Source organism: Anomaloglossus baeobatrachus, chromosome 5 (assembly GCF_048569485.1).
Source record: "Anomaloglossus baeobatrachus isolate aAnoBae1 chromosome 5, aAnoBae1.hap1, whole genome shotgun sequence".
Classification (NCBI taxonomy): Eukaryota; Metazoa; Chordata; class Amphibia; order Anura; family Aromobatidae; genus Anomaloglossus; species Anomaloglossus baeobatrachus.
In genome coordinates, this window is record NC_134357.1 from 10,383,696 (window position 1) to 10,394,245 (window position 10,550).

A 10,550-nucleotide genomic window follows, 5' to 3' on the forward strand; every position below is an offset into this window, starting at 1 on the left:
GAGGTGACTAAGCCAAAGACTAAGATTCATTACAACTCTGATCTATCCACTTTAATGAAGCAGCAGACATCCCAGACAGAAGCTATGGACAGGTGTGCTGTACCTTCTGGAAGAAAGCAGCCATGATTTCTTAATTTTTGACAACCTTAAAGCTATTCCTTTTTTGTTAGAAGATTTCACTGAAAATAAAGTGATGGCAGTTTATCCTGTGACTAAGAAGCCAATTAGCAGCTGTAACCTGTGTAACCTGCAGCGCCCCCACAGGAGAAAAGTTGCATTACATTTTCCATTTGATAGCAATAGAGCATTGAGCCGTTTATTGAGAGAGACTCTCCTTGTAACCGTCTCTGCTCTACAAACTGATGGAGGACAAAGAACCAGCAATAATTTTACAAATGAAGCAAACAATTTAAAAAAAAAAAAAAAAAGAAATGCCAGGCATGAGCCAAGGTAGAGGCAATGAGATGGGTGGAGGTGAGGAGGGGGACGTTTGAAAGACTCACAGAATAGAAATTGAGGGACAATGTGCTTTCAAATGATCCCGAGCTCCCATTCTTCACATGGACTGTAGCTACTCTAGAAGAAGGAAAAAAATATGTAAGACTGAAACATACATGAGTGGAAGACGCCTGGGGGATTAATGCTGGAAATGTGGCAGAAGCTGAGGAGCAAACTTACCTTTGGTCAAAGGCAGCATGGCTGACCAGATAGTTGGATTGATAAGTGCAGGTAAAAGTGTAATTCACCGGCTGGCTTTTGACGATCAGGGTGCTGTCATTGGAAACTATTGAGTTGTAAAAATGGTAGATTGGGTTCTTGAACTGGAAGAAAAGTCAAAGTCACAAACTGGTGCCGATATATAGACGACTATTCAATTTTGAAAATTTTTAACAACACTTTACAATATGTACCCATGGGTGTTCTGGTCTAAATATATATCATATATCCCAAAAATATGTGGACAGCCCTGACCATCACAAGAAAACCTGCTAGGTATTAAATTACAAACTTATGGTCTATAATATTAAATGTGATCCCCTTTGTGGCTTTATCAATCTCCCCTCTTGTGACTCAAGTCACTCAAGTTCCTTCACAATAAATTAGTCACCTCAAAGGAGCTTTGTGTTGAGGGGCGATGTTGTGATGATAAAAGGGCCCTCAGCAAATGTTGAGAAAAAAAATTCTACAATACAGTATTTTTAATAGTACTCCATTTCCCGATACCCTACTTTTAATACAGTGATTATAAGATTTTGACTTCCTGCAGCCACCACTAGGGGGAGCTCAGGAGTTTACTGAATACTGATTACATTATGCAGGAATCTCCATCAGCTCCACCTAGTGGTGGCTGCAAGAAGACAGTCTGCTGTAATTGGTGTCAGAACCTAATGGAGTGAAAAATATCTGTTGAACAATGTCACAAGGAGATCATTGCAGGCATCGCCAGCTGTCATGTTGGTGTCAGAATCTGTGGAAACTACAGATTTTATCACTCTGTCTCAACTTCTTTGAGGTCTGTGATCAGTGCAGGGAGACACAGGCGTTGACCCACAAGCTTAGGCAGGTTAGCAAGAGTTAATCTCTGCTAGTCTGCTTGCTAGTCTTTTTGATCACATGCTGTGGGGGAGTCAGTCACATTCGCTCTCCTCCTATATATGTTGGCTGGACTATTTAATTTTTGCCAGCTATAGTTTACCTATACTGGTTTGGTGAGGTGTTTTGATACAGCCTTACTGGCGGTTGTGGTACTTTGTTGCTGTGAGCAGCAGTGGTGTTTACTCTAGTTATCTTTTTGTTGATACTTTCCTGCTCTTGCTTTTCTCCTTAGTCTCTTACTGTTATTTCCTGTGAGTTTGCAGTGTTTTTGAGTTTTAGTTGCCCCCTGTCTAACTGCTTGTTAGTGTCTTTGAACACATGTTGTGGGGGAGCCAGTCACATTTGCTCTCCTCCTATATATGCTGGCTGGACAATTTCACTAATGCCAGCTACAGCTTACCTATACTGGTTTGATGGGGTATTGTGATCCAGACTTACTGGTGTTGTGGTACTTTGTTGCTGTGAGTGGTTGTGGTACTTTGTTGCTGTGAGTGGTTGTGGTATTAACCCCTTTTTGTTGCTACCTTCCTGCATTTTCTTTTCTCCTAAAGCTATGTTCGCACGTTGCGTTTTTTTCCGCGTTTCTGCAGCGTTTTTAGCTGCAGCGTTTTTGTGCCAAAACGCATGCGTTTTTGTTTTCCAGCAAAGTCTATGGAAAAAGCAGAAATCCTGTCTGCACTTTGCTTTTTTTTCAGCAGTGTTTAATTTGCATATTTGTGGTCAAAAACCATGCTGAAAAAGAAGCAGCATGTCAGTTGTTTTTGCCATTTCTGCAGCGTTTCATTAACATTGGAGTCAATGAGAAATGGCAAAAAGCAACCAAAATCACAATTCCTGCGTTTTTCATGCTTTTTACCTGCTTTTCCACTGCGTTTTTGGCTCCACAAACGCATGCTTTTCTGGCCAAAAATTAATGGATTCTAATGTTCCTTTACACACACACAATAACCGAAAATTTAAATTCTAAAAAATAATAACCTTTACCTATTTTTCTGTTATAATGTGCATAACCGCTATTATTTCATTATAATTGATATTTTCCATATAGTTTTATTAAAAGTTAATTTTATCCTTTTTTCTCTCTTTTTTCATTCTTTTTGACTAGTCCAACTTTATTTCTCAGTGTCTTGATCTACAAAACGCATCTGCAGAAACGCAGGTGAAAACGCAAGTAAAAAGCGCAGAAAACGCACTAAAAACGCGGTAAAAACGCATGCGTTTTTAGCGCTAAAAAATGGTCAAAAGCCATTTGGTCAAAAACCAAGGGAAGGAAAACGTGCAGAATAAACTGCAGGTACTCCGACGCAACGTGCGCACATAGCCTAGTCTCTTACTGTTCATTCCTGTGAGTTTTCAGTGTGTCTGAGCTTTAGTTTTCCCCTATCTGTCTTAATCTGTGTTACCATCACACTCCTGCCCCGTCCTTCCTTGGGGAGGGGGGAGGGTAACAGACTAGATCTGGCCAGGAGAATAGCCAGGTATAAGACTCAAGCATCTCCACCATGAGGGATAGCCTTGGGTCACCTAGCGTGACGGACCGTATAGGAGCGACCTGTCCTTCACTATCCTGCAGTCATATGTTAATATCAATTTTTATTTCTTAGCCTTTAAAAATCCATTTCTCAAACATTTATCATAAACACAAAAATATTTAAATAGTTGTCAAATCTGACTAAAAAAAAATCTGATTTATTTTTGGAAAAATCTAAAATTATAAATAATTAACCAAAACTGATAAAAAAAATAATAATAATAAAAAAAAAAAAAAAAAAAATAATAATAATAATAATAAAACTTATTACAAAAATCACTCACATCAGATTGTGTTCCACAATAGGATTTGTTCCTTGGAGATAAATCAGGAATGGTGAATTGATAATAACCGGACTCGATAATTCCATTATAGCACATCCCACCGAGCGCCAGCTGATTGATCTCCCACCCGTACGGGCACTCAGGAATTTTAGCCACAATAGATTTAGGATAACAATGAACAATAATCACATCTGGAACATAAAAAGTATGAAATAAATTATTTTATAATGTTATAGTGTTTTGTTTGTTTTTTATCATTTTGCCATGTTTGTGATATTTATTGACACATTCTAAAATAATTAAATGTGTCGCTTGTAAAAAAAAAATACAAAAATTTAAAATAAGTTCAAAGTTTAATTTACAATAAAAATTAAAAATATTAATAATCAAACATATATCAAAAGGAATTAACTATTACAACAAATACATCAGAGCTATGTACTAGTTATTATTATTATTATTATTATTATTTATTATTATAGCGCCATTTATTCCATGGCGCTTTACAAGTGAAAGAGGGTATATGTACAACAATCATTAACAGTACAAGACAGACTGGTATAGGAGGAGAGAGGACCCTGCCCGCGAGGGCTCACAGTCTACAGGGAATGGGTGATGGTACAATAGGTGAGGACAGAGCTGGTTGCGCAGTGGTCTACTGGGCTGAGGGCTATTGTAGGTTGTAGGCTTGTTGGAAGAGGTGGGTCTTGAGGTTCCTCTTGAAGCTTTCCACGGTAGGGGAGAGTCTGATGTGCTGAGGTAGAGCGTTCCAGAGTATGGGGGATGCACGGGAGAAATCTTGTACACGATTGTGGGAAGAGGAGATTATGGGCACGTGTGCTCGCCACTGCTATTGTGGGTGCTTCAGTTCGCGACTTCCATGTGTCAAGGCTGTTTTTCAGTCACTAAACATGCAGGGATTGCCTATTAATCACGGTAATGACATAGCCACATTGGCTACTGGCATTACTGTGATTGGCCGGCCGCATTGCATCATCAGGTCTATTTAAGACCTGGTGACACGACACTTGGCGCATGCTACCCTGGAAACAGTGTAGGGATAGCTGCTGGTTTAGATGAGACGTATAGGCAGGATTATAGCCTTACAGTCCTTGCTGCTACAACCTAAAACCAAAAGTCCTTTGTCAGGCCCACATCTATTCTCTTTACTATTAATGCCGCCGTTAGCTGCATTCAGTGTAGGGATAGCTGCTGGAGGAGGGATAGGTTTGGATTAGAGACATATAGGCAGGATTGTTGCCTTACAGTCCTTGCTCCTGCAACCTAAAACCAGAAGTCCTTTGTCAGGCCCACATCTAGTTTATTCACTATTAATACCACTGCTACCTGCACTCACTGTAAGGATAGCTGCTGGAGGAGGGATAAGTTTAGATTTGAGGCATATAGGCAGGGATTAGTGCCTTACAGTCCTTGCTCCTGCAACGCAAACCCAGAAGTCCTTTGTCAGGGCTACATCAATTCTATTCAGTATTAATACCACTGCTACCTGCACTCACTGTAAGGATAGCTACTGGAAGAGGGATAGGTTTAGATTAGAGGCATATAGGCAGGAATTATTGCCTTACAGTCCTTGCTGCTGCAACCTAAAACCAGAAGTCCTTTGTCAGGGCTACATCCATTCTATTCAGCATTAATACCACTGCTACCTGCATTCACTGTAGGGATAACTGCAGTCTTGATTGTGCCACGTCCTGATGTCACCTCTGGAGGACATGGGGTCAGGAGCTTTAAGAGATTTAATAAAGTGCAAGCCTTCTGTACAGTTAACTGTTGTCTTGATGTACTTTCCCTTCTTTTCTGAAGGGGTTAATGGCCCTTTACGCGCTTGGCTGATGATTCTTTTAATCTTCCTCTTAGGTGTAATATATGATTATCTCTCCCTTCCACTATATCTACCTGCCCCTGGCTTTACTCCATGCCGCATATAGAATTACTATTCTGACCACGGTGAAAGAGCTCCTTTCTGTTAGGCAGAGGTGTTCGTTCCTTTAGCAGCTGTGCAGCTTCCAACTGGAGAAGATGTTGGAGCCTTGTCATACCTGTTGCCTTACCTTGGTTGCCTGTGTGTTTCCTGGCTCTCCTGCTATTTTTCTCCCTTGGGGGAAGGGGAGGCTGGATATTTAGGTGAGCTGTATCAAGGAGCTTAGCAAGGTATGAGACCCTATCATCTCCTACTTTAGGGATAGGGACTAGATTAGGAACCCGTAGCTTGAGGGACAGCTCAGGTGCACACTGTTCCTGGCGCCTAACCATTACTGGAGGCAGTGGCGTAACTAGAGTTGGATGGGCCCCGGTGCAAAGTTTAGACCTGGGCCCCCCCTCCACATACACAGACACTTGGGGTAAGGCATACCTCCCAACTTTTAAAGAAGGAAAAGAAGGACAAAGTTTGCGGCGCGCGTAGCGCGCCGCGGCAAATTTTTAGGCCACGCCCCCTAACCACACCCATTTCACAGTCACGCCCATATCCACTCCCCATCCACACCCATTCAGCATGGACACGCAGGCAGCCGGCGGGCCTCCAGCATGGACACGCAGGCAGCCGGCGGGCCTCCAGCATGGACACGCAGGCAGCCGGCGGGCCTCCAGCATGGACACGCAGGCAGCCGGCGGGCCTCCAGCATGGACACGCAGGCAGCCGGCGGGCCTCCAGCATGGACACGCAGGCAGCCGGCGGGCCTCCAGCATGGACACGCAGGGAGCCACAGTGAGGCGGCCGGTCGCCCACACAGTGAGGTGGCCGGTCGCCTTCACAGACAGGCGGCAGGGGGGCGCCCGCACAGACAGGCGGCAGGGGGGCGCCCGCACAGACAGGCGGCAGGGGGGCGCCCGCACAGACAGGCGGCCGGGGGGCGCCCACACAGACAGGCAGCCGGGGGGCGCCCGCACAGACAGGCGGCCGGGGGGCGCCCGCACAGAAAGGCGGCCGGCCGACCGCACAGACAGGCGGCCGGCCGACCGCACAGAGAGGCTCCGGTCGGGGGTGAGGGGGGGGGAGGGAGGGAAATCAGCGCTGGGGAGATTTTACTGTACCAGCAGCAGCACAGGCAGCGCTCCTCTCTGTTATGCCACGTCTACTGGGATGGTAGGAGGGAAAAGCAGGGAGGCGGAGAGAGAGTGGGTGGGCGGAGCCCGGGAGCCGGCCGTCCCGATCGTGGCAACGGGACAAACAACGTAAAGCGTGAAAGTCCCGCTGTATCCGGGACGGTTGGGAGGTATGGGGTAAGGGATAATGACACTGACACTCGGGGTACAGGATAATGACGCTGACACTTGGCTCTCACCCACAGCACCCTGAAATCCCTCTATCAGCACCCAACTTTCCTATGTTCTGATATTTATCTTGTCCTCAGCACCCAGCTTTCCCATATCAGAGCATGAGAAGCTGGGTGCTGAGAGATGTATATCAGAACATGGGAAAGCTGGGTGCTGAGAGATGTATATCAGAACATGGGAAAGCTGGGTGCTGAGAGATGTATAGCAGAGCATGGGAAAGTTGGCTGCTGAGGGAAAGAGCCTTTTTCCCTCAGCACAAAACATTTCCATCCCATACTTGTATCTTTGTCCCCCCTGTATAAAGTTCTCAAAATACTATAACAGCCCCCACATAGCCTTCCAAATAATTGTATAAAGGGTCTCACATAACCCTTCATATATTAGAATGCAGATACATAGCCCTCCATATATTATAATGCACCCCCATAATCCTCCATGTATAAAGTAGCCCTTCAATTATAATGCATTTCCCATAGTTCTCCATGTATTAAAATTCACCCCATAGTTCTCCATATATTATACTGCACCACATAGTCCTCCATGTTTTATAATGCACTTCCATAGTCCATGTATAAGGTAGCCTCCATAGTCCTCCATATATTATAATGCAGCCCCCATAGTCCTATATGTATTATAACACAACCCCATCAATTTTCATATTGTATTATGCAGCCCCATACTCCTCCATGTATAATGTACCCCTAGTCCATGTATAAGGTGTCCTTCATGTTTTTTATGCAGTCCCATAGACCTCCATGTGTCATGCAGCCAGCCACCCCAGGGCCTCCATGTGTCATGCAGCCAGGCCCCTCCAGGGCCTCCATGTGTCATGCAGCCAGGCCCCTCCAGGGCCTCCATGTGTCATGCAGCCAGGCCCTCAGGCCTCCATGTCATGCAGCCAGGCCCCTCCAGGCCTCCATGTGTCATGCAGCCAGGCCCCTCCAGGCCTCCATGTGTCATGCAGCCAGGCCCCTCCAGGCCTCCATGTGTCATGCAGCCAGGCCCCTCCAGGCCTCCATGTGTCATGCAGCCAGGCCCCTCCAGGCCTCCATGTGTCATGCAGCCAGGCCCCTCCAGGCCTCCATGTGTCATGCAGCCAGCCACCCCAGGGCCTCCATGTGTCATGCAGCCAGCCACCCCAGGCCCTCCATGTGTCATGCAGCCAGGCCCCCAGGCCTCCATGTCATGCAGCCAGGACCCTCCAGGCCTCCATGTCATGCAGCCAGGCCCCTCCAGGCCTCCATGTGTCATGCAGCAAGGCCCCTCCAGGCCTCCATGTGTCATGGAGCCAGCAAAATAAAAAAACAAGTACCTCTCTTCTCCTTTTGACCCCTGCAACCACGGTAGTTATGACCCTGCCCCCATATGTCACACACACTGCTCCCCATACAGCCTGCACCCCCCATAGCACACACACTACACCCCCATATGTCACACACCCTGCCCCACATATCTCACCCTGCCTGTACCCCAACTTACCCCTCTCAAACACTCTGCACCCCTTCACATCCTTCTGTCACAGTCTGCAGCCCTCATATGCCACTCACCCTGCACTCCCCTCCCCCTCGTGCCCCCTCTTTTCTCATTACCAGTCATCATGTGTCCATGTCTCCTTCAGGAATCCGTATCTTCTGTTTCTTTCTGCCCGGCATCCTGTGTCTCCTCCCACACAGTCACATGGGCATGACATCATCGCAGGTCCTGGAAGGATGGATTTCGTCTGCTGTGCAGGAGCGCTTCTGCTCTGCCGCAGCTCAGAAACGCCTGGTGGGTCTCTCCAGGTCAGGGGGCCCCTCTGCCCCCTGCTGACACCGGGCCCCCTGACTCACAGGCCGGCCCCCTGGCGGTCGCGTAGTCGGCCACTACACAGCGCATCTCCTCTGTTACAGAGAGGAGCCGGCTGTGCAGAGCGGCTGCCGGGCCCCTAAAACCCTGCGGGCCCGGTCGCAGTGGCGACCGCTGCGACCGCGGTCATTACGCCCCTGACTGGAGGGATAGCTGCTGCAGGAGGGATAGGTTTGGATTAAAGGCATATAGGTAGGGACTATAGCTTACAGTTCTTTCTGCTGCACCCGAAAATAAAAATCTCTTATCAGGGCTACATCTAATTTATTCTCTATTAATACCGCTGTTAGCTGCATTCAGTATAGGGATAGGTTTAGATTGGAGGCATATAGGTAAGCTTTATAGCCTTACAGTCTTTGCTACTGCAACCTAAAACAAAAAGTCATATGTCAGAGCTATATCTATGATATTGTCTATAAATACCAAAAACTTTGCATGCGTATATCATCTACGTAATTTAATATGCGTGAGTAGTGCAGGAAGGAATCGGGAAGTCCATGTGCTGCTGACAGCGCATGCAGAGGCCAACACTATGGGCCAGGAGCAACTGCACCTTCTGCGGAACCATTAGAAACTTGCTCATCCACAAGACCAAGTTTCCTGTCCCAGTTTGCATGGGGGCGCAGGACACCACTTTTGAAGCCAGAACTTTGTGAGCAGGTTATGGGCAGGATGGCAGATAATGCTTCCAGTCTGTTTCCCAGCACCACCCTGTCTTCCACACACTCCAGTCTCACTAGCAAAGAGTCTCTAGCCATTATTATCTTCACCCTGATCTTTCTCCTCCCACCATGGCAAGTCCTAGGAGACAAGTGACCTCATACTTGAACACTCCGAGGAGTTCTTTACATTTCCATTTATTGATTCTGGCCTTCTTAACTGCATGTTTCAAGAGGTCATGAGAAGATTGTGTCTAGTGATGCCCAAATATTTGAGTACCCATGGTCAGAAGAAAACTATGGTGGAGAGCAGCAATTATTGTCTCAAGAGGTAGATAGTGATGAGACACAGTTGCCAACAAGTGACATTGTTTAAACAACAAGTCAGGATGAGCAGAATGCGGAAGTGGAAGACGAGGTGGTGGACGATGAAATCACTGATCTAAACTGGGAAGGTGACATGTAGCACAAGCACAGCAGCGCAGAGGGGGAGGATCGATAGCACCGCAAAAGGCAAGAAGTGGCTGTGGGGTAGAGGGAGAAGGTGGGCAACTGTTCCCCAGAGCACTCACACTCAGCAACTTCCTAGGCAAAGGGTTCGGTGTTCCCCAGTCTGCCGCTTTATTAAAGAAAGTGCGGATGATAAAGAAAAAAAAAAATATATGGTAATTTGTAACCTGTGCCATGCCAAGCTCAGCAGTCACTTGCCCTATTTGAGTACTGAGCACTCCAGCAGTTTAGTGCTCGCTCATCACTATTTCCTAACCGAAACAATAAAAGTTTAATCCACTTTCATGCAGTTGTTTTTTTTTTTTTTAAATAATTACAGATAAACTTATATAAACTGTAACATAAAAAACAGAGCAATAAAGGGTGTGAAAGAGTCAAATAACTGGTTAAATAGAAGAAATTGAACCTTAAGAGCTTGTTCATACAGCTTGTTTTTATGTTTTAATATATGAAAAAATACAGCTTTTTAAACTAACAGTAAAATGAACGAGATTTCTAAAATGTAATTCACATGGTGCATTTTTTTTTTATCTTGTGTCTATTGACTTCTTTTTGTTTGATGCAGCAAGTTAACTGTTTGGGCAATTTTCTTGCAGTTTGTCCCCATTGAGCTCAATATGGCTTAGCAGAAACACAGTAAAAATGCACCAAAAATGTTCAGAATTTCCCCTACAGAATTGTCATGCAGAAAAAAAAACAAACCACATGAAAAACTCTAGGTGTGAACAGACTCTAAGGGATCTGGTACTTGCCTGCTTTATTGGGAACACACTTTCCTGCGGAGCTTGCAATCAGGACAGCTAACGAAATGAGGGTAAAAAGCAACAT

General features: G+C 45.8%; 1 protein-coding gene across 1 annotated transcript in view; it reads right to left on the reverse strand.

Moving 5' to 3' along the window:
* Positions 1–10,550, reverse strand: part of TECTB (tectorin beta) — a 46,222-nt gene extending 35,672 nt beyond the window's left edge. Inside the window, exons 1-4 of the mRNA XM_075352179.1 lie at positions 10,475–10,550; positions 3,412–3,602; positions 679–821; positions 504–576 (exon numbers count right to left, since the gene is read on the reverse strand). Coding sequence (XP_075208294.1) covers positions 504–576; positions 679–821; positions 3,412–3,602; positions 10,475–10,550 — 483 coding nt within the window. The remainder of the gene's footprint in view (positions 1–503; positions 577–678; positions 822–3,411; positions 3,603–10,474) is intronic.